Raw genomic sequence first — 24,718 nt, forward strand, 5'->3', positions numbered from 1 at the left:
CTCACTAAAACTGACCAGAAAAAAATCAAAGCGATGTATTTTCGGTTTGCAAAGTATTTGCTTCATCTACCTCCTTGGTATAGGAAATCGCATGTAATTGAAAAATTTAAAGTCTTAGATCCTGACGTCGCCGTCGCTAGACGAATAACGAAGCATAATAGAAAAATACGCCGAAATCTACACGAATGGTCCCATTTGCTCATTCAGTGATTCAGTGATTTGTTTTCTTTGTTGGTTCAGTTTGTTGCAGTTTGTGTCTTTTTTTTCTTTTTTTCTTTTTTTTCTTAAGTGCTCCGTCTTGTTTTGTGTTGATTTGACGGGTTTTCCAATAAATTAATAAAAAAAAACTTTCCGAAAAATAAGTTTTTCAAAGAAAAGTAAAGGCCATTTTAAACTTAAGCTCAGCAGATACAAATACATTTTAAAATTCAAAATCAAAACGACCAGAAATTACTATTAAAGAATAAATGAAACCCAAAACGACCAGAAATTAAATAAGCAATCATAGCAAAGATATACAACAAGTATAACATAAAATAATAAAAAGATCTTAAAGCGAGTAATGCTTAGATTGAATATGAGTATCAAGATTAAAATGAAAAAAAAAGTATTTTCCTATTGAAGTATAAATGAAACTTAAAACGAACAGAAATTAAACAAACAGTCAATGCAAACAACCATACAATAGATACTAATGTAAATTAATAAATAAATCTTAAAACGAGTGAAACTTAAATTGAATATGCAAATCAAGCTTGAAACGAATAAAAATCACCACAAACAAGAGTTTGGGTATGACCTCCTGCTCTCACTGTAAAAGTCTAAAATCTACTGCGTCATTGGCGCTTTACTGAAAACCAATTTTATGACAAATATTTTCTTTTGTACTTAATATTGAAAACAAACATTAAAATTATAGTAAAATTTTGAACTGATGAGATTTCAGCAATTAATATCATTATACATTAACTATTCAGTTTAATTTATTAGTTCTTTTTAAAGTTTTTTAAAGACGAATATAGTTTCCCTACAGACAAGTGTTTGGTTACTGCCTCATTTCCTAGCTGTAAACAAAAACCAAAAGCCTACTGCGTCATTTGCGCTTAACTGAAAACGGATTATATTACAAATATTTTCTTTTCCAGCTCTTATAGTATTGAAAATAAAAATACAATTACAGTGAAACAAATTCTTGAAGTGATGGATCTTTCAACAATTAATATCATTGTATATCAAATATTGAATTTGATTTTGTTTATACTTTCCAAGAATGTTCAAGGCTCATATAGTTTTCAGCAAAGCGCCAATGACGCAGTAGGTTTTAGACTTTTACAGAGAAAGAAGGAGGTCATACCCAAACTCTTGTTTGTAGTGATTTTTGTTCGTTTCAAGCTTGATTTGCGTATTTAATTAAAGTTTCACTCATTGTAAGAATCATATCTTAATTCACATTAGCATCTTATGTATGTTTGCGTTCAAAGATTGCTCGATTACTTTCTTTATGTTTGAAATTTCATTTATGCTTCAATAGGAAATATTTTTTTTCATATTACTCTCAATATTAATGTTCGCTCCATGAATTACAAGCTTGGATATCTATTTATTCATTTATATTATTACTTTTTGAATATTTTTGCTATGATTGCTTATTTGATTTCTGTTCGTTTTGGGTTTCATTTATTCTTTAATAGTAATTTCTGGTCGTTTTTTGTTTGAATTTTAACAGTTATTTGTATCTGCTGAGCTTAATTTTAAAATGGCCTTTACTTTTCTTTAAAAACTAATTTTTCAGAAATTTTTTTTTAATTAATTTTTTTTAGTTTTTGATTACAAAAAGTTTCAAGCTTTTAAAAAATTTCTTATTTCAAAATAAAACTTAAAAAAAATAAAATATTCATCAAAGTATCAAAACTGATATCAAAGTAACAATATCAAAATGAAAGAATGGGTTTGTGTCACCCTCGGAGTTTTCATTATCTGATGTTTGAACTATTTTTATCAAAATAGCTATCTAAAAATTTTTATCGAAAGGGTTTGGGGAAAAAGGGCGTGGGGGGACTAGCTTAAGCTTCGGTCTCTTTTGACTCTTTAAAAGTGAACTAGAACTTTCAATTTTCTATCAAATGAGCCCTTTCTGAAGTTTATACGAGTATCCCTTCTATTAGAACCATATATATCCCCGGAGTATAACTTACAACGCCTATCCCTGAGCCCTGGGGGGTTGTGTCGACCCTAGAGTTTTAATATCTGATGGTTGGCCTATTTTTAACAAAAGAGTCACCTGAAATTTTTATCGGATGGGTTTATCCATCCGATACACCCAACGGCGTGGAGGGCGGGAGGGGCTAGTTGCTCTCTGATCTTTTTTCGCTCTGAGAAAATAAACTGCAACTTTTAATATCCATTCAAATTAACCCTCTCTGAAGTTTATACGAGCATACCTTCCATAAGAACCATACATGCCCCCAGAGCAATACTTACAACTAGTCCCCAAAGCCGCGCCACGCCGACATGACGGCGGCGAATGTGTTATTTAGTATCGCCGCCATGCGCGCCAAATTTTTTTTGGCGGTGCGCCGATTTCTCTGATTAAAAATAATAATAAAAATTCCACTTCACCAAGCACGTTCAACCTCAACTTGATTTTAGTAAGGAGTTTAAATGGTTGGCTAAAAACATACAAGAACAATATGACAAAACAGGAATTTGTTGGGCCGTGCGGAAAGTGTTTATGTTCATCGTCGATCAGACCAGGTAGACCAGGTCATTTTTAGCTACTAGACCCAGGGAAACCTATGTTGTGTTTATGTTTAACGTCGCATTGTTCCTATGAAATCCCGTGTTTAGCAATTTTCTTCTAGTTACTGATTTGGTCTAATGTGTGTATAACTTTCAAAGTTTGAAGTTCAAACATCTCGTGTTCATCAAATACATACGAAAAGGGAGTGAAAAAAACAAACAGCAACATCGAAAAAAACACTGTATACAATACAGATACCATGGCTTAACAACGCCAACAATTTTAAATCAGCGGTTACATCACTTCAGTTACAATTGATGTAACAAAAGTGAGTTTGTTCACTCTGCCTGGAGCCATTGATCGTTTTGCAGTCACTATCAGTCCTGTCGTGCTAAAATGTCGTTTAGCTGGGGCACTTGTGGCCGGTACAGCCAGAACTTGACGACCGTAAACTGCCACTCGCGGGATCTGATACTAGCATTGGACCTTGGGGTCCCACAGAATGCCGCAAATGAGCTTCTTCTTTGTATGTGCTGAAATAAGTTGTTTTTATAAGGGAGAACTAACCTACAGCTTTACCATAGGGCTCCTGTGCCCTACACTAAAGGGGCAACTAAACTGCACCTTTACCCTCTTTTCTTATCAACACGGAATAACCCTCCAAAATTCTGTTCTGAAAGAAGTTGTTGAGTTATGAAGTTTCAAGTCAAAGTTTAAGGTTACTTCAACTTCAGTGTGCTCTGCTCACTGTGCAAAAAAAAATGTAATTCATTTCTATAGATATATTTCTATACTAGCTCTAGCTCTTTTCCAGATTAATTAAAAAAACTTTTTCCACAAACTAAGTTTTTCAAAGAAAAGTATGAACTCTATTAAACAAAAAATTAGCAAAAATAAAATCAAATAATCTACCAAGCGGGAAACTACCACAAATCAGCATCGATAAATAAATCACCCAAAACGAATAGAAATTACAATAAATAACCGATTCAAACGAGCAGAGAACTCAAAACGAGCAATATTAACATAAGTTGGGCTCAAAACCTCTATGCCTTCCCAAGGCCAGAACATAATTTGCACCTCACTGAAAAAATATAAATGTTTTTACTTTTATAACTTTAATAAATCAAATAATATTAACATTTTGATTACTCAATATCAGTATGTGTATATTAAACTGACAATGCACATTCATTTGTATTTTTTTTTCAGTAAAGTGCAAATTAAGTTTTTGCCTTGGGAAGGCAGAGGGATTTTGAGCTCAACTTATGTTAATTTCTGCTCGTTTTGAGTTTGACTCGGTTATTTATTGTGATTTCTGTTCGTTTTAGGTTTCATTTATTTATCGATGCTAATTTGTGGTAGTTTCACACTTGGTAGATTATTTGATTTTATTTTTGCTCATTTGTTGTTTAATGGAGTTCTTTACTTTTCTTTGAAAAACTTATTTCGTGGAAAAAGTTTTCTTAATTAATTTCTGTTCGTTTTATATTGACATAGTCTTTTCAGGGAAAAATAAAATAACACTTTAAATCTTTTCGTTTTTTTAAGAATTTATAGTGTGGGCTGCTGTTTATATGCTGAAAAAAATTTTCAGCAATTTTTAACAACATAGACCATTTTAAAAATCTAGACACAAATAGTAGTGTTTAATTTAGTTTCATACCTCCTCTAGTTGACCTGAAATGGAAAACTTGATACCATTCGCAAAAAAATCTGTTTACTTTCTTTGATGGCTTGGATACACTTACACTATTTTGATTTGGTTAAATTTTAAGAGCAGAAGTAGCCCCGAAAGTTTGAATATAATACCCTCATTCGTTCTTGGGATACTGCTGAGATGCCTTATTTAGAATTAACATTAACACAGTGCATTTTGATTTAATCTTTATTCAACATTTAGTTTTTAAACATAAAGGCAAATGGGAGGGTGGGCATGGGAGGGGGATTAGTTTCCCTCCAATCACTTTCGACTCTTAAAAAGGACATCAGCCTTTTCTATTTTCAATCGAATGAGGCCTTTTCGAAGTTCCTACGACAACTCCTTCCAAACGAAGTGCCCTGGTCTAAACAACAACAACAACAAAAAAATGATACATTATACTCACATTAATCTTTACTATAAAAATGTCAAGCCTTCCAATCACTTTCGATTATTAAAAAGGGCACTAGGCCTTTCGATTTCCAATTGAATGATCGCTTTTTGAGTCTCTACGACAACGCTTTCTATAAGCACCTTATATGCCCCCAGGGTATAAATTACAACCCTTACCTTAATGGCTGTGAGGGTAGTCGTCATCCTCTACGACCTAATTTCCAGAACTTTCAACTACGTTAAACAAAATGGCTATCTAAAAATTTTGATTGGATGTGTTCCGGGAAATGGTGGGCGTGGATGGGGTGTTAGTTGCTTCCAATTACTTTAAACTATTAAAGGGGCACAAGCCACTCCAATTTCCAATTGAATGAGCCCTTTTTGAAGTTTCTACGACAACTTCTTCGATACGAAGTGTCCTGGTCAAAAGGAAAAAAATAATAAATAATACACTGTGCCAACATCGTTCTTACATACCCCCAGGGCATAACTTAAAACCCTTGCCCTAAGCGTTGTGGGGGAGTAACCTCCTCAAAAATATATTTTCTCTCTGGAAATCAGTTACTCTGAACAAAATGGCTATCTTAAAATTTTGATTGGATGTGTTTGGGGGAAATGGTGGGCGTGGAAGGGGTGTTAGCTGCCTTTCAATCACTTTCAACTATTAAAAAGGTCACTAGCTATTCCAATTTCCAATCGAATTAGCCCTTTTCGAAGTTTCTACAACAACTCTTTCGATACGAATTGCCCTGGTATGGAAAAAAAAACTAAAATAAATAAATAATACATTGTGCCAACATTGTTCTTTACTTAGGCAGCGCGATTGCGCTGCCTATGATAACATCCTGAATTGCCTGATGCTCTTTTACCTACCTCTTTTCATCCAAAAATCAGAAAGAAAAATGAACAGAACTTTAAAGTGGAAGGTAAAATTTTTCTTTCAAGAAAAATTTCTTCTTCTTCGTCCTACGAACCGATATACATGGCAAGCCCAAGATGACAGTATTTATCTTTAAGAAACAGATTAGCCGGGATGACGGCTGAAGCCCGGAGGTGTATATCGATCAGCAAAAAAGAGAGAAAAAACAAAAAAACGGAGGCGTATTAGTGACGCCACCGCCAATAGAATCAGCGGTGGCGTCAGCGCGCTGATGCAAGGTTGGCGGCGCGCCAGGTTTTTTTTTGGGCGGCGCGCCGCCGACTTTTTGGCGCAGCTTTGGGGTCTACTTAAAACGCCTTCCCCGGCCCTGGGGGGGGTGTTGACACAGAAGTTTTGCTTATCTGATCTTTGAACTATTTTTAACGAAATGACTATACGTAAAGGTGTTTTGTTATATGATCTTTCAACTATTTTTCACAAAATGGCTACCTCAAATTTTTTATCAGATGTATTTGGTGAAAAAGGGTATGGAGGGACAGTTGCCCTCTGATCACTTTTGACTCTTAAAAAGGGCAGTAGTACTCTCAAAGGGGGCTCGAATGAGCCTCCTTTGAAGTTTATATGACGACCCCTTCTATATGAAGTACCTCTGGGGAAAAAAATGGAGTGTGGGGGGAGGCTAGCTGCCCTCCAATCACTTTTGACTTTTAAAAAGTGAATTACAACTTTCAATTTCCAATCAAATGGGCCCTCTATGAAGTTTTTACGAGCATCCCTTCCATAAAACCATATATGCCCCCAGGACATAAATTAAAACGCCTACCCCCGGGCCCTGGGGGGCTGTGTCGACACCGGAGCTTTTTGTTATCAGAACTTTGGACTATTTTGAACAAAATGTCTATCTCAAAAATGTCATTTTATGCATTTAGGGCGTGGAGGGGGAAGGGGGCTAGTTGCCGTCCGATCTCTTTTGTCTCTTAAAAAGTGAACATGAACTTTCAATTTCAAATTAAATTAACCCTCTCCGAAGTTTACACGAGCATCCCTTCCATAAGAACTATATAAGAACTATATATAGTAATGCCCCTAGAGCATTACTCATAACGCCTGCCTCCGGACCCTGGAGGGTTCCGTCGACACAGGACTTTTTCTTATTTGATCTTTGAACTATGTCTAATGAATTGGCTATTATAGAAATTTTATCAGATGGGCTTGGGGAAAAAAGGGTGTGTGGGGGGGGGGGGAGCTAGTTGCCCTCGGATATCTTTGGAATCTTAAAAATCGAACTAGAACTTTCAATTTCCAATCAAATGAGCCCCCTCTGAAGTTTATACGAACTTGCCTTTCATAAGAAGCATTTATACCCCCAGGACAACACTTACAACCTATCCCCCGGGCTCTGAGGGGTGTTTTTGTTATCTAATTTTTGAACGATTTCCAAAACACTGGCTTTCTCAAAATTTGTAGGGGACGGATTTGGGGGGAAAAGAGCGTGGGGGGGCTAGTTTAACTCTCTTGTCTCTTAATAAGTGAACTAGAACTTTCAATTTCCAGTTAAAGGAGCCCACTGTGAAGTTTATACGAGTACCCCTTTCATAAGAACCATACATGTCCTTAGGGCATGACTTAGAACACCTTCGCCTGTGCCCTGGGGGGCTCTATTGACACTGGATTTTTTCTTATCCGACCTTTGAACTATTTTTAACAAGATGTCTATCTCAAAATTTTCATCAGATGAGTTAATCAGATAATTAAATTTCATCAGATAATTAAAAAGTGAGCTCGAACTTTCAATATCCAATCAAATGAGCCCTCTCTGAAGTTTATGCGAGCATCCCTTTCATACGAACAACATATGCCCCAGGGCATAACTTACGACGCCGGCCCCAGGCCCGGGGGGGTTGTGATGACACCTGAGTTTTTGTTATCTGACTTTTGAGAAATTTTTAACTTAATGCCCATCTCAAGATTTTTATTGGGTGCATTTGGGGAAAAAGGAGCGCAGGGGGGGGGGCGAGTTGCCCTCCTATCTCTTTTGACTCGAAAAAACTTAACTAGAACTTTCAATTTCCAAACAAATGAGCCATCTCTGAATTTTTTACGAGCATCCCTTCAATAAGAACCATATATTCCCCAAGGGCATAACTTACAACACCTGCCCTAAGGCCCTGGGGGGGCTGTGTTGACCATTGAGTTTTCGTTATATGGCCTTTGGACTATTTAAAAAAAAACTATCTCAAAGTTCTAATCGGATGGGTTTGAGAAAAAAGAGCGTGGAGGGGGGGGGGCTAGGTGCCCTCCAATCTCTTTTGACTATTAGAAATTGAACTAGAACTTTTAATTTCCACAAAAATGATCCCTCTTTGAAGTTAGTACGAGCATCCCTTCCATAAGACCCATATAAACCCCCAGGGTATAACTTACAACGCCTGTCCCCGGGCCCTGGTGGGTTGTGTCAACACCGGAATTTTTGTTATATGATCTTTGAACTATTTTTAACCAAATAGCTATCTTAAAATTTTATTGGTTGCATTTGGGAAAAGTGGGTTTGGGGGGGGGGCGCTGGTTTTTTTTTGGTGCTCTAAAAATCTTTTTTATTCCAATTCAACTGCCCTTGTGTTTCAGCAGTCGTTATCGAAGAATTGGGGAAAGAGTAAAACTTGAGCGTAAAGAGCGAGGGGTAGAGGAGGGGCAGTCTCCATCATATACGGAACATATATTTTCATTTTAAACTTTAATGTTGCTCATTACTTTCAGTGGATTTTTTTTCATTTAATACTGTAAATTAAAACATAGTGTCTCAAGGGAGTTTTAGGCTCTTCAATCCATATTGGACAATCTGCAAACGATTCTTTTTAACATAGATCTGTAAAATGTATCGTAAAACCATAGGTCTGTCAACAAGGCTATAGTTCCCCCTCACTCCACCCCCTTGCCCTCAACCCCCCCCCCCCAAAAAAAAAAAGAAAAATGGTTACGGGGCATCTGTCTGAAAATAGAATTACATTCAATCCATTTAAATTTTCATTGTATCCATTTGGCTGTAGCGAATTGTGTTTTATCATTAAACTATATTTTTATTAAAGTTTTGATCAATCATCAGTTTGACTAGAAATTGGGTTTTAATATACCAAATTTAATTGTGTTTATTATTGCGCTTTTTTCATCGAAATCGAAGTTTTTAAATTTTTTTTTGTGTTTATATTTTGTTGAATTGCAGGTAGGAGAAGCTTTACAGGAGAGTATGAGGAGGACTTTCAACTGGCCAAGTTTGAATATTAAAGAGTCTCTGGAGATAAGTAAGCTATATTATTTTCTTCTGTAAAAACAAGAAAAGATTTTACTTGTATTGTGTAATATATTCATGTTTTTCTGGAAGATACAATTTTTCAAGGACAAAATAAGACCTACATCGCTTAATAAAACCTATTCATATTATCTTCTACTAGGCTATAACCCTCAACTTGGTTGGATTTACTAATATGCATATCTGACAGTAATAACATCTCCTGTTCTCATATAGTGTGAAAATCCTTCCCAAATGAACATTTCCCGGTACCAGAACTGTAAAAACACGTTTATATCATTCTCGATTACCCACCCACCCCCCCCCCCAAAAAAAAAAAGATCTGGACCCGTCTAAATGTAATTTCCAGTATACCGCATATACTTGCGATTGACATATTGCTGAACGAAACGTTTCGATCAGTGTAGTAGTGGGTTTTTTACAGACGAAATTTTTACAAATTTACAGGGAATTTTTTTACAAATTTCCCGCAATGGCTAAGATCTGAGAAGCTGTTTGACATCAGATTTGAGAAGCATCAAATATACTACCGTACCATTAGAGGCCTGAGAAGCTAACCGACAGAAGATCTGAGAAGGATTATGTATGCCACAATTTATTAAGCTTGAGGACCTAACTGACTTAAAATCTGAGAAACGTCAAATATATGACAATTTAATAGTCTTCAGCAGCTAATGGACACAGGATCTGAGAGGGAATAATGTGCCACATTTTGTTATATTCGAGAAGCTATCCAAAGTCAGATCTAAGAACCATCAAAGGTTCCACAATCTATGAGTCCTAAGAAGTAAACCGACGAATATCTGACAAGCGTCATATGTACCACAATTTATGGGTTTGAGAAGCTATCCTGATTTTGGACCTGAGAAACATTAAATTTGCCACAATGTAAGAATTTTAAGAAGCTAATTGAGAAGTTAGCTTCTTAAAGTGAAGGATCAAACATGCAACAATTTTTAAAATCTGAGAAGATATCTAATATTAGATCTGAGAAGCATCAAATGTACCATAATTTAAGAATTTTCTAAAGCTAACTGCCATACGGTCTGAGAGGAATCAAAAATGCAACAATTGAGATATATGAAAAGCTATCTGATGTCAAATTTGGGAATCATCGAATGTACCACACTTTAGGATTTTCAGAAGCTAAATGATGCACGATCGAAGAAGGATCAAACCTGCAACAATTGTTAATAATTAAGAAGCTATCTGATGCCAGATATGAGCAGCATCAAATGTATCAAAACTTATGAGTCCTGAGAAGCTAACTGACATAAGATCTTAAGAGCATCAAATGTGCCATAGTTTAAAAGATCTGAGAACTTAACCGGCTTCAAATTGGAGAAACATCAAATTTGCCATCATTTATGAGTTTTAAGAATCTAATCAATACAAAATATTGGTAGGATCAAATGAGCCATAATTTGTAATAACTGAGAAGATATCTTGCGTCAGATATGAGAAGCATCAAATATACCACCGTCTATGAGTTTCAAGAAGCTAAACGACCTAAGATCAGAGAAGCATCAAATTAACCATAAATCATAAGTTCTGAGAAGCTCAAGTGGCGTACACATATGTGTCTAGCTAGAATATCATGTCTAGCCACGTATTTGGCCAGAAATCAATGTCTATGAAATTACCGTTCACAAGAAGAATTCAGTGCTTATCTAAAACTAAAAATTTAGTTTCAAATAGATTGCAGTTGTCATTTCTAGCCAATCAAGAGAGCTTATGCCGGCAAAACTTGCAAAATTGTAATCCCTTTTTTCCTGTCACAAGATAATGGATGAGACAAGCCAAGCAACTGCGTTAGTGCTCTTCACTATTATGTCTAGCGTTGCATATTTGCCTAAAATGAAAAAAAAATTAATGAGAAGACAAAAATTAAATTTCAGTTTAAAAATTTAAACATAGATGATGGAAATATTGGAAGTCGTACGACATTCTGATTGGGTGCAATCAAAATTCCTAGACTTTGAATTCTAGAGTCTAGAAGTGGGTTCTTAGCTGTAACTTGTCTAGCCAAGCACAACATTTTACTTGTGAACAGTAGTTGTCTAGAGATTGATGTTTGGCCAGACACATGTCTAGACAAGTACTAGTACTAGGATTCCAGCTAGACACGCATCTGAACGCCGCTTCACCGAGGTAAGATGTGATAAGGATCAAATTTCTCACAATTTATAAGATCGGAATAGTTATCCTACATTTTTTAGCTTCGACAATCGAAATATGATATGTTACATAGCCCAGATATGTCCCAGATTGTTTTTTATTATGCGATTAAGGACCAGTTAATCTGAGATTTATCTTCAAACTTTGGGAATAACAATTTTCATAGGACTCAGGAATCATAATTGAAGAATTAGGTTAGGTTTTAAGATTGAATTCAATTGATAAGATTTGCCGTGTTTGAGGTTGTTGGCTGTAAATCTAGGCTATGTGGAATATTTCACTTACCACGATTCGAATGTTCTTGGATGGTTGCTAGAACAAACCTTTGCAGAGTTTGCTCAGTCAAAATCTTGGCTATACACTGACTTATAGGCCTGCCCTTTAAGACTCCGAACCTTAAGAGGAAATAAGGAGAAGAGGGTGATATGAGAATAGAGTTCATAAGGATACTGCACTTTTAAGTTGAGCTAAAGTGAAGCTTGATTTGTGCTTGGCGCCGCGATGCTTTATTTTGCAGTAGGTTTGAACCATCAGTGCAGTTATTTTTGAGAAATTGTGACTTACTGGCACAAAAATTTTAACCGTATGCCCTATATGAAATAAATAGTGAGTTTCTTTGCTATTTAAAATGAGAACTTTGGAGAAACAATAGTCGAACTTTATATCTATTCGCCCATTAAACAGTAAAAATTTTTAAACACGAAAAACGGGTTTTAATTTTCTAACAAGCAGTGAACTACAAAACAATTAATTATGCACAAAAGCTCCGAATTTTTCGGCCCGAAATCCGGTAGCATTTATAAACGTAAAAAAAAATAAATAAATAAACCAAAAAAAAAAACCAACTTAAATTAAATTAAAATAAAACATACAAAACACATAAAGAGAACAAAAAGCAAAAACGAAAGAAAAATATAAATAAATAAGAACAAAACTCACATATTAATTAAACACTTCCATGCACTGAATGTCTTTCAACTGGCCTCCTCTCAGAAATTATTTACCCATTAAACAGTATTCAGAATAATAGATTAATTGATATATATATTATTTATTATCGCCACGTTACAAAGTAAGTAATGGTGGAGTAAATATAGCAAAAAAGAAACAATAATACGAGGGAAATATAACAAGAAAAAAACAATGGAAAAATCTGTGACGAAGTTGAATAACACGATAATTGAATAAACGTTCACAAGCCAGACTTGGGTGGTTTCATACATACCTTACCTCTAACTTTAAAAAATTATACCATAAACACAAAAATATCAAATTTTATCGGTTTTTATCTAAAAAAAAAATACTAAACTGGTAATCATAGGCAGCGCAATAGCGCTGCCTAAGTAAAGAACGATGATGGTACAATGTATTATTTTTTTTTTCTTCCATACCAGGGCACTTCTTATCAAAGGAGTTGTCGTAGAAAAGGGCTCATTCGATTGGAAATTGGAACGGCTAGTGCCCTTTTGGAACAGGGCTCATTCGATTGGAAATTGGAACGGCAAAGATAAGATAAGATTTATTGCTGAAAATGGCTATCACAAGCCCAAAAGGGCTGAATTCGCACTTTAGCGTCAAATACAGCGAAAAAAAACCATTAAAAACGAAAACAAAGTAAACTCATAAAATTAGAAGGCCAATTTAAATTCAGAAAAAATGCCCCCCCCCCCAAAAAAAAAACTAGTAAAATTAACAATGGGATAAATTAAAAGTAAAAAAAAAACAAAATTTAGTTGGTGACTAAAAAACATAAATATAAACCCTCCAAATTTGCAAAATGGGCATTAAAATTAATAACTTTGAGGTAAAGAGTGAGTGAGGGGGGGGGGAGGCAGCGGAGATTCAGTGGTTGAAAATATCACCTATGTAAGGGATAAAAGTTCTTCTATATCTTTCAGTGCAAACTCTTATTGGGGCGAGAAGGGGGATTTTTGTTGACTTAGAACGCGGTAGCCGGGGTCGAAGGGGTGAATTTTGACCAGGGAAAAGGGGAGTTGTTCGAGGGTTATGAAGAGCATTGTTAGCAAAACGCAAGGTAATTTTTGCTCTCCTTTCCTTAAGGGTGACAAGATTAGCTCTCTTAAGAAGGGAAATATAAGGTACTTTGCCCTCATTGAGGGTAAAGGCTAGTGCCCTTTTTAATACTCTAAAGTGATTGGAAGGTAACTAACACCCCTTCCCCTTTCACACTTTCTCCAAACATATCAAATCAAAATTTTGAGATAGCCCTTTTGTTCAGCGTAGTTGATTTCTATATAGAAATTACGTTTTTGAGGAGGACACTCCTCTTCAGCCCTCAGGGCAAGGGTTTTAAGCTACGCCCTGGGGGTATATAAGAACTATGTTGGTACAATGTGTTAATTATTTTTCGTTTAGACCAGGGCACTTTGTATCGAAGAAGTTGTCGTAGAAACTTCGAAAAGGGTTGAAATAATTGGAAATTGGAGTGGCTTGTGCCCTTTTTAATGGTCGAAAGTGATCGGAAGGCAACTAACACCCCTTCCACGCCCATCATTTCCCTAAACACATCCAATCAAAATTTTGACATAGCAATTTTGTTTAGCGTAGTTGATTTCCAGACAGAAATTATGTTTTTGAGGAGGACACTCCCTCACTGCCCTCAGGGCATGGGTTGTAAGTTATTCCTTGGGGTATATAATGTTTTTATAGAGAGCGTTGTCGTAAAAAACTTCAAAAAAGGATCATTCGATTAGAAATTCAAAGGGCTAGTGCCCTTTTTTATAGGTGAAAGCGATTGGAGGGCAACTAACCCCCCATCACGCCCACCTTTTCCCCAAACAAATACAATCAAAATTTTGGAATAGCCATTTTGTTCAAGGTAGTTGAAAGTTCCGGAAATTAGGTCTTTGAGGATGACAATCCACCCGCAGCCCTTAAGGCAAGGGTTATAAGTTATACCTTGGGGGCATATAAGGTTTTTATAGAAAGCGTTGTCGTAGAAACTTCAAAAAGGGCTCATTTGATTGGAAACTGGAATGGCTAGTGCCCTTTTTAATAGTCGAAAGTGGTTGGAAGGCAGCTAACACCCCTTCCACGCCTACCATTGATCCAAACACATCCAATCAAAATTTTGAGATAGCCATTTTTTTCAAAGTAGTTGAAAGGTCCGGAAATTAAATCTTTGAGGATGACACTCCCCCAGCAGCCCTCGGGTTAAGGGTTTTAAGTTAGGCCCTGGGGGCTTATAAGGTTTTTATTGAATGCTTTGTCGTAGAAACTTGAAAAAAGGCTCATTTGATTCGAAATTGAAAGGGCTAGTGTCTTTTTTAATATTTCAAAGGGATTTGAGGGCAACTAAAGCCCCTCTCACGCCCACCATTTCTCCTAGCACATCCAATCAAAATTTTGAGATAGCCGTTTTGTTTAACGTAGTTGAAAGTTCTGGAAATTAGGTCTTTGAGGATGACCACCCCCTTACAGCCCTCAGGGCAAGGGTTGTAATTTAAGCCCTGGGGGTATATACGGTGGTTATAGAAAGCGTTGTCGTAGAAACTCAAAAAGGGCTCATTCGATTGGAAATTGAAAGGGCTAGTGCCCTTTTTAACAGTCGAAAGTAATTGGAAGGCTTGATATTTTTTCATAGGCAGCGCAATCGCGCTGCCTAAGTAATGAACGATGTTGGCACAATGAATTTTTTTTCCTTTAGACCAGGGCTTTTCGTATCGAAGGATTCGTCGTAGAAAATTCAAAAAGGGCTCATTCGATTGGGAATTGGAGTTGCTTGTGCCCTTTTTAATAGTCGAAAGTGATTGGAAGGCAACTAGCACCCCTTCCACGCCAACCATTTCCCCAAACTGATCTAATCAAAATTTTGAGATAGTCATTTTGTTCAGCGTAGTTGATTTCCAGATAGAAATTATGTTTCTGAGGAGGACACTCCCCTACAGCCCTCAGGGCAAGGGTTGTAACTTATGCGCTGGGGGCAAATAAGGTTTTTTATAGAAAACCTTGTCGTAGAAACTTCAAAAAAGACTCATTCGATTGGAAATTCAAAGGGTTAGTGCCCTTTTTAATAATCGAAAGAGATTGGAGGGCAACTAACCCCCCTCTCACGCCCACCTTTTCCCACCACACATCCAATCAAAATTTTGAGATAGCAATTTTGTTTAACGTAGTTGAATGTTCTGGACCTTAGGCCATTGAGGATGACACCCCCCCCCCTCCGTCCTCAGGGCAAGGGTTTTAAGTTATGCCCTGAGGGTATATAAGGTTTTTTTTTAAAGCTTTGTCGTAGAAACTTGAAAAGGGCTCATTCTATTAGAAATTGAAAGGGCTAGTGCCTTTGTTAGTAGTTGAGAGTGATTGAAGAGCAACTAACGCTCCTCTCACGCCCACCATGTCCCAAAACACATCCAATCAAAATCTTGAGATAACCATTTTGTTTAACGTAGTTGAAAGTTCTGGAAATTAGGTCTTTGAGGATGACAACCCCCTCACAACCCTCAGGGCAAGGGTTGTAATTTATGCCCTGGGGATATATAAGGTGTTTATACAAAGTTTTGTCGTAGAAACTCAAAAAGGGCTCAATCGATTGGAAACTGAAATGGCTACTGCCCTTTTTAATAGTCTAAAGTGATTGGAAGGCTTGACATTTTTATAGTAAAGATCGATGCGGGTACAATGTATTATTGTTTTTTTCAGACCAGGGCACATCGTATCGAAGGAATTGTCGTATGAACTTCGAAAAGGGCTTATTCAATTAAAAATAGAAAGGGCTAATGCCCTTTTTAGTAGTCGAAAGTGATTGGAGGTCATCTAGTCTACCACCCATTCCCCCCCATACAATTGCCCATTAAGTTTAAAAACCAAATAATTCCTTAAGATTAAAACAAAATGCACTGTGTTAATGCTAATTTCCATCAAAAGTTACGCGCCTGAGAAAATTTGGCTTATTTTCGAAAAAAGGGGGAAAGACCCCCTAAAAGGTATAGAACCTTAATGAAAATCACACAATCATATTCAGCGTATCAGAGAACCCTACTGTAGAGGTTTCAAGCTCCTATTTGCAAAAATGTGGAATTTTGTATTTTTGCCAGAAGAAAGATCACGGATGCGTGTTTGTTTTTTTTTTTTTCTTTTTGTTTATTTTTCCCCAGGGTTGATCGTATCTAACCAGTGGTCCTAGAATGTCGAGCGAGGGCTCATTGTAACGGAAAATAAAATTTCTAGTGCCCTTATTAAGTGACCAAAATAAATGGAGGGCAACTAGGCTCCCTCCTACGCTCATTTTTTTCCCCAAAGTCACTTGATAAAAATTTTGAGATAGCCATTTTGTTAAGCATTGTCGAAAATGCGATAAATATGTCTTTTAGGATGACTTAATCCCCCAAAGTCTCCAGGGGGAGGGCTGAAAGTTATGTACTTTACCCAATGTTAACATTTAGTATCGGTTATTGGGAAATATACTGACGTTTTCAGGGGGATTTTTTCTCGTAGGGGGGGGGGATCGGGGGGTATGGGGGAGAATGTTTACATGGGGAAGTGTTCATGTAGGAAGGGACAGTGCTATGAAGGTGGCGCCGGATTTCTCAGCATTATTTAAGAAAAGATCAGAAATTAAATAAAAAAAACAAATTTTTCAACTGATAGTAAGGAGCAACATCAAAAATTAAAACGAACAGAAAATATTACGTATATGATTGGGTTCGCCTTCTAGTCAATACCTCGTTCTTTAAGCCAGATATTTTTTTGTACTTTCATAAGAGCTATTTATTCTAATTTACGGCTTTTGTGATTGGGGGGTCATTTTTAAAGAATTGGAACAAAATTCGAACTTAAGCGTAAAGAGCAAGATAGGGACTAGGGGGCGGACCCCCTAATATATGTATTAAAAATATATGAATATAGAAGTTCGTTACGTATGTGAATTCGTAAGTTATGTATATTTATTACTAATAAAAACGTTCAAAAATAAAATTAAACAACATTCGAGAAAGCCATTTGACCAAATAAAAGTAAAATTAATATGAAAATTTGTTTTAATTATTTATGTACGGTGAGCCAAAATCAAAAAATAAATAAAAAAACAAGTTTTTTTTTACTGAAAATAAGGAGTGACTTTAAAACTTCAAACGAACAGAAATTATTCCATATATGAAAGGGGCTGTCCCCTCCTCAACGCCTCGCTCTTTACGCTAAAGTTTTACTTTATCCCAACTCTATTTTTTTAACAATAAAATACTTTAGCGTAAATATCGAAGCGTAGAGGAGGGGATAGCCTCTTTCATATAAGGAATAATTTCTCTTCGTTTTAAGTTTTAACGTCGCTCCTTCCTTTCAGTTAAAAGAACTTGCTTTTCTTATTTAATTATGTTTAAAAACTAATTGTTGCCTTAATATTAAATCAAATTGCAGTGTTTTAATGATAATTCACTAACACGGCATCTCAGCATTATCCAAAAAACGACTGAGGGTATTATGTTCAAACTTCCGGGACTACTTCAGTTCTTAAAGTTTAACCAAATCAAAATAGCGGAAGTGTATCCAAGCTATCAAAGAAAGTAAACAGATTTTTTTTGCGAATGGTATCAAGTTTCCTATTTCAGGTCAACTAGAGGAGGTATGAAACTAAATAAAACACTACTATTTGTGTCCAGATTTTTAAAAGGGTGTATGATGTTAAAATCTGAAAATCTTTCTCCAGGATACAATTAGCAGGCCAAACTATAAAATCTTAAAAAAGCGAAAAGACTTAAAGCAATATTTTCTTTTTCACTGCAAAGACTTAGTCAATATAGAACGAACAGAAATTCATTTAAAAAAAAAATTTCCACAAAATAAATTTTTCAAATAAAAGTAAAGAAAATGAGCAAAAATAAAATCAAATAATCTACCAAGCGTGAAACTACCACAAATCAGCATCGATAAATAAATGAAACACAAAACGAACAGAAATTACAATAAATAACCGAGTCAATTTCAAAACGAGCAAAAATTAACATGAGTAGGGCTCAAAACTCTTATGTCTTCCCAAGGCCAGAACATAATTTGTACTTTACTGATAAAAATACAAAGGAATGTGCATTGTCACTTTAATATACATATACTGATACTTAGTAATGAAAATGTTAATATTATTTGATTTATTAAAGTTATAAAAGCAAAAACATTTATATTTTTACATAGCAGCCATTTATTTTTGTTTCTTTATATTTGAGAGCTTTTTCTACAGGTTGATCTTTCTGATTGTTAGAGAGATATGCAAAATATCTGAAGTTGATCCACTTTTCGTTATCTTTTGAGAGAGCCTAATGTTATGACATTAATTCAAAATAATGTTTTTTGCCGGCTTTTAGACTCTGAAGTCTACATATTGTTTTTCCTTTTTTGTTGTTCATTCCAATTGACAATCAAGCCAGACCTGAGCCACATTCTGAAAGGCTAGGCCACGTCAATGCCACAGATTCTAAATAAACGTTAGTATCATGCTGTTACTATCATCTAATAGATGGTGAAAACCAAGATTCCATTTTAAATTTTATTGATGAAAAGCTGAGTAAATTAGCTAATTGGAAAATATGTTTCCTCAGTTCTGTTCTGATTTCCTCAGTTCTGATTTTTTTTTGGCGTTTTCATTGGTTGAAGAACCTGCTGATATGTCTGCTCAACACCAAATTGACAAATGTTAAATTTGAGGAGAAAACAGAGCAGAAACAATTACAATGACAAAAACAATAATTACACCAAAACAATAAAAACAACAAAAGAATAATTACAATAAGCTTTGTTCATCACTTAAGAGAAAGTCTCCATGTTCAAGTAATATTTGGTGGGGTTTTGCTTGAAGGTATATTACAATAAATTTAATTTTTTATTAATAAAAAAAAAATTCAAGCAGCCACGCATGTGCACAGAAATTTATTTTTAAAAAAAAAAAAAATTTAGAGTACCGGTTTGGCAGTAAAATCAGATAATCATAGGCAGCGCGCTAGCGCTGCCTAAGTAAAGAACGATTTGGGCACAATGTGTTGTTTTTTTTTTGTTTTTTTTTTCTCCATACCCGGGAACTTCGTATCGAAGGAGTTGTCGTAGAAAGTTTGAAAAGGGCTCATTCGATTGGAAATTGGAGTGGCTAGTGCCCTTTTAATTGTCGAAAGTGATTGGAGGGCCCCGCCCCCCCGCCCATCATTCCCCCAAACACATCCAATCAAAATTTTTAGATAGCCATTTTGTTCAGCGTAGTTGATTTCCAGATAGAAAATATCTTTTTTAGGATGACATTCTCCCACAACCCTCGGGGCAAGGGTTTTAAGTTATGCCCTCGGGGCATATAAGGTTTTTATACAAGGTGTTGTCGTAGAAACTTCAAAAAAGGCTCATTCGATTGAAATTAAAAGGGCTAGTGCCTGTTTTAATAGTCAAAAGTGATCAGAGGGCAACTAACCCCCCTCTCACGCCCAAACACATCCAATCAAAAGTTTGGGATAGCCATTTTGTTCAACTTAGCTGAAACATCTGGAAATTAGGTCTTTGAGGATGACAACCCCTTACAGCCCTCGGGACAAGGATTGTAAGTTATGCCCTGGGGGTATATAAATTTTTTATAGAAAACGTTGTCGTAGAAACTTCAAAAAGGGCTCATTCATATTGAATGAGCCCAAAGGTTTTTATTTTTCAATAAAAACATTACATGCTCACAGGGCATAACTTAAAACCCTTCCCTTGAGGGTTGTCGGGGGATGGGTTGTCATCCTTAAAGACCTAATTTCCAAAACTTTCAACTGCGTTGAATAAAATAGCAATCTAAAAATTTGATTGGACTTGTTTGGGGAAAAAGTGGACGTGAGAGGGGGGTTAGTTGCCCTCAAATCACTTTCGACTATTAAAAAGGGCACTAGCCTTTTGAATTTCCAATCAAATGAGTCCTTTTTCAAGTTTCTACGACAAAAATTTCAATAAAAACCTTATATACCCTCAGGGCAAAACTTATAACCCTTGCCCTGAAGACTGTGGGGGGATTGTCCTGCTCAAAGGTATAATTTCCTGAACTTTAAACTGCGTGGAACAAAATGACTATCTAAAAATTTTGATTGGATATGTTTGGGGAAATGGTGGGCGTGGAAGAGGTGTTATGTGCCTTCCAATCACTTTAGACTATTAAAAAGGGCACTAGCCATTTCAGTTTCCAATCGAATGAGCACTTTTTGAAGTTTCTACGACGACGCGTTCAGTAAAAACGTTATATGCCCCCAGGGCATGACTTACAACCGTTGCCCTGAGGGCTGTGGGGACGTGTCCTCCTCAAAAACATAAATTCTATCTGGAAATCCACAACACTGAACAAAATGGCTATCTAAAAATTTTGATTGGATGTGTTTGAGGAAAAGGTGGGCGAGAGAGGGGGGCTAGTTGCCCCTCAAATCACTTTCGACTATTAAAAAGGGCACTAGACCTTTGAATTTCCAATCGAATGAGCCCTTTTCAAGTTTATACGACAAAGATTTCAATAAAAACTTATATGCCCCCAGGGCATGACTTTTACCCTTGCTCTGAAGAATGTGAGGGGAGTGTCCTGCTCAATGGTATAATTTCCCGAAATTTAACTTGGTGGAACAAAATGGCTATTTCAAAATTTTGCTTGGATGTGTTTGGGGAAATGGTGGGTGGGGAAGGGGTGTTAGTTGCCTTCCAGTTACTTTCGACTATTAAAAAGAGAACACAAGCCATTTCAATTTCTAATCGAATGAGCCCTTTTTGAAGTTTCTACGACAACGTTTTCTATAAAAAATTTATATACCCCTAGGGCATAACTTACAATCCTTGTCCTGAGGGCTGTGAGGGGTTGTCATCCTCAAAGACCTATTTTCCAGAACTTTAAACTAAGTTGAACAAAATGGCTATCTCAAAATTTTGATTGGATGTGTTTGGGGAAATTGTGGGCGTGAGAGGGGGGTTAGTTGCCCTCCGATCCCTTTTGACTATTAAAACGGGCACTAGTCCTTTGAATGTTCAATCGAATGAGCCTTTTTTGAAGTTTCTACGACAACACCTTCAATAAAAACCTTATATGCCCCCCGGGCATAACTTAAAACCCTTGCCCCCAGGGTTTTGGGGGAGTGTCCTCCTCAAAAAGATATTTTCTATCTGGAAATCAGGAAGTAGAAGATTCACGAAGCTTCTAGTTGAGTTTAAAACTTTAAAGAGGCACTTCATATTGAAGGGGTTGTCGTATAAACTTCAAAAAGGGCTCATTTGATTGGAAATCGAGAGCTCTAGCGCCCTTTTTAAGGGTCAAAAGTGATTGGAAGGCAACTAACACCCTTTCCACGCCCACCATTTCCCCAAGCACATCCAATCAAAATTTTGAGATATCCATTTTGTTGAATATATTCGGAAGTTCTGGAAATTAGGTCTTTTAGGATGATAACCCCTTCAGAGCTTTCACTACAAAGGTTGTAAGTTATGCCGTGGTGGCATATAAGGTTTATATAGAAAGTTGTTGTAAAAATTTCTAAAGGGGCTCATTTGATTGGAAATTGAAATTGCCCTTTTTTATAGTCGAAAGTGAGTGGAGTGTAATTAACCCCCCCCCCCCCCTCTTAAGCCCTCCATATCTCCAAACACATTCAATCAAATTTTAGATCTAGCCATTTTGTTCAACGTAGTTGAAAATTCTGGAAATTATGTATTTCCCCCAGAGTCCCCAGGGCGAAGGTTGTAAGTTATGCCCTGGGGGCATATAAGGTTTTTAATGATAGAGACTCTATGATAAAAACTTCAAAAGGGGCTCATTCAATTGGAAATTGAGAGGGCTAGTGCACTATTTAATAGTTGAAAGTGATTGGACGCCAAAGAACCCCTCTCTCAAGCCCACCATTCCCCCAAACACATCCAATAAAAATTTTCGAATGTCCTTTTTTTTAAACGCAGTGGAAAGTTCTCGAAATTAGGTCTGTGAGGATGACAAACCCCCCCCCCTCTTCCAGCCCTCAGTGCGAGGGTTGTAATTTATCCCCGGGGGGGTTATAAGGTTTTTATTGAAAGCGTTGTTGTAGAAACTTCAAAAGGGCTCATTTGATTGAAAATTGAAAGGGCTAGTCCCTTTTTTAATAGTTGAAAGTGATTGGAGAAAGACTAATGCCCCTCTCACGCCCACCATTTTCCCAGACACGTCCAATCAAAATTTTGAGATAGCCATTTTGTTTAACTTAGTTGAAAGTTCTGGAAATTAGGTCTTAGAGGATGACAACCACCCTCACAGCCCTTAGGGTAAGAGTTATAATTTATGCCCTGGGGGTATATAATTGTTTATAGGAAGTGTTGTCGTAGAAACTCAAAAAGGGCTCATTTGACTGAAAATCTAAAGTCCTAGTGCCCTCTTTAATAGTCGAAAGTGATTGGACGGCTTGACATTTTTATAGTAAAGATCGATGTGGGTATAATGTATTATTTGTTTGTTCTTGTTGTTGTTGTTTAGACCAGGGCACTTTGTATCGAAGGATTTGTCGTAGGAACTTCGAAAAGGGCTCATTCGATTGAAAATAGAAAGGGCTGATGCCTGATGCCCTTTTTAATAGTCGAAAGTGATTGGAGGAAAACTAATCCCCCTCCCACCCTTCCATTTGACTTTATGTTTAAAAACTAAATGTTGCCATGAGATTGAACCAAAATGCACTGTGTTAATGCTGATTCCCAATAGGGTATCTCAGCAGTATCCAAAAGAACGACAGAGGGTTTTATTTTCAAACCTTTGCGGCTGCTTCTGCTATTAATATTTAACCAAATCAAAATAGCGTAAGTGTATCCAAGCTATTAAAGAAGTATACAGATTTTTTTCCGAATGGTATCAAGTTTTCCATTTCAAGTCAACTAGACAAGGTATGAAACTAAATTAAACACTTCTATTTGTGTCCAGATTTTTAAGAGGGTGTATGTTGTTAAAAATTACTGAAAATTTTTCTTCAGCATACAAATAGCAGGCCAAACAATAAATCTTTAAAAAACGATAAGATTTAAAGTATTATTTTCTTTTTCTCAGAAAAAACTATGTCGTTATAAAACGAACAGAAATTAATTAAAAAAATTTTTTCACAAAATAAGTTTATCAAAGAAAAGTGAAGAACTCCATTAAACAAAAAATGTACAAAAATAAAATCAAATAATCTACCAAGCGGGAAACTAATCAATCTGTATCGATAAATAAATGAAACTCAAAACGAACAGAAATTACAATAAATAACCGAGTCAAACTCAAAACGAGCAGAAATTAACATAACTTGGCCTCAAAACATCTATGGCTTCCCAAGGCCAGAACATAATTTGTACTTTACTGAAAAAAATACAAATGAATTTGCATTGTCAGTTTAATATAAATAAACTTATATTTAGTAATAACAATCTTAATTTTTTTTTTTTTTTTAAATTTAAAAAATTAAAAAATTTTTTTTTTTTTTCATTAATGTGCAATTTTTGTTCTGGCCTTGGGAAGGCATAGGGGTTTTGAGCCCAACTTATGTCAATTTCTGCTTGTTTTGAGTTTGACTCGGTTATTTATTGTAATTTCTGTTCGTTTTGAGTTTCATTTATTTATCAATGCTGATTTGTGGTAGTTTCACGCTTGGTAGATTATATGATTTTATTTTTGCACATTTTTTGTTTAATGGAGTTCTTTACTTTTCTTTGAGAAACTTATTTTATGGAAATTTTTTTTTTAATTAATACAAAAACAGACACATTTTCCCAACAAATACACATACTCTGAAAACAGAAATTGTAAAATATTCTTAGATATCGAAGAGAGGATAGGTCTTGGGAACGTGGCTGGATTTTGTTAGCTTTACCAGTCAGCCATTCACTCATCTTACCAATTATAGCACTTTAACACTCAATCATCAACGGAAAAGACAAACATTTTTCAGACTTTTTCAGGTTAAGAATTTTAAATTGGTGATAATGAAATTAAACCAAACTATTACATTCAAATCAAACAAAAAACTTGCAATTTAAATTTATGGTTTCATACTTGTCTTTTAGCGGAAAATGTACCGAAGCCTCAATCTCTTGGAAGTCCTCCAATTGCCATCGAAGAGTTGCCAGTAGCTTCTCCTTACAAGAAGAAGGGAAACAAGTTTTAAACTCAACTAGAAGCTTCGTGAATCTTCTACTTCCTGAATTTTTTCCCTTAAACAATTATAAAAGCTTTATCTTCCTCGGTTTTCCCTACGAAGTGTTTTTTTCCAGTGAAGTGTGCTTTGTTGCTTATTTTTTCTCTTTTTAGTTTGCTGATGGCTACTGTGCATTAAAGACATGATTAAAATTGTTGAACATTTCTTAGGTAATTTTGGTAATTCGATAATTTCATAGCGTAACTTTTGGTAATTTTGGTAATTTTAGTTAGGTGATATTTATGGCGCAAAATAGACTGATTTTTAAATTTAGAAAGATCCAACCCATCAAGTTTGAAAATGATGCAAACCAAATTGCAATGATTCAGCAAAAAGCAGTGCGTCGAGTTTTAGGTCCCTATCAACCTCCCTACTCAGATTTGGTTAGGATTCC

At 35.9% G+C, this 24,718-nt stretch overlaps 1 protein-coding gene across 1 annotated transcript in view; it reads left to right on the forward strand.

Annotated features, from left to right (window-relative positions):
- The window catches only part of LOC148953725 (uncharacterized), a 71,816-nt gene extending 47,332 nt beyond the window's left edge, over positions 1-24,484 (forward strand). Inside the window, exons 4-5 of the mRNA XM_089086796.1 lie at positions 8,936-9,014; positions 24,194-24,484. Of these exons, the coding sequence (XP_088942922.1) occupies positions 8,936-9,014; positions 24,194-24,294 (180 nt within the window). The 3' untranslated portion in view covers positions 24,295-24,484. The remainder of the gene's footprint in view (positions 1-8,935; positions 9,015-24,193) is intronic.
- Positions 24,485-24,718: the final 234 nt, after the last annotated feature.

This window comes from Artemia sp. Qi Xiang Cuo, chromosome 3 (genome assembly GCF_049724085.1).
Source record: "Artemia sp. Qi Xiang Cuo chromosome 3, ASM4972408v1, whole genome shotgun sequence".
NCBI lineage: Eukaryota > Metazoa > Arthropoda > Branchiopoda > Anostraca > Artemiidae > Artemia > Artemia sp. Qi Xiang Cuo.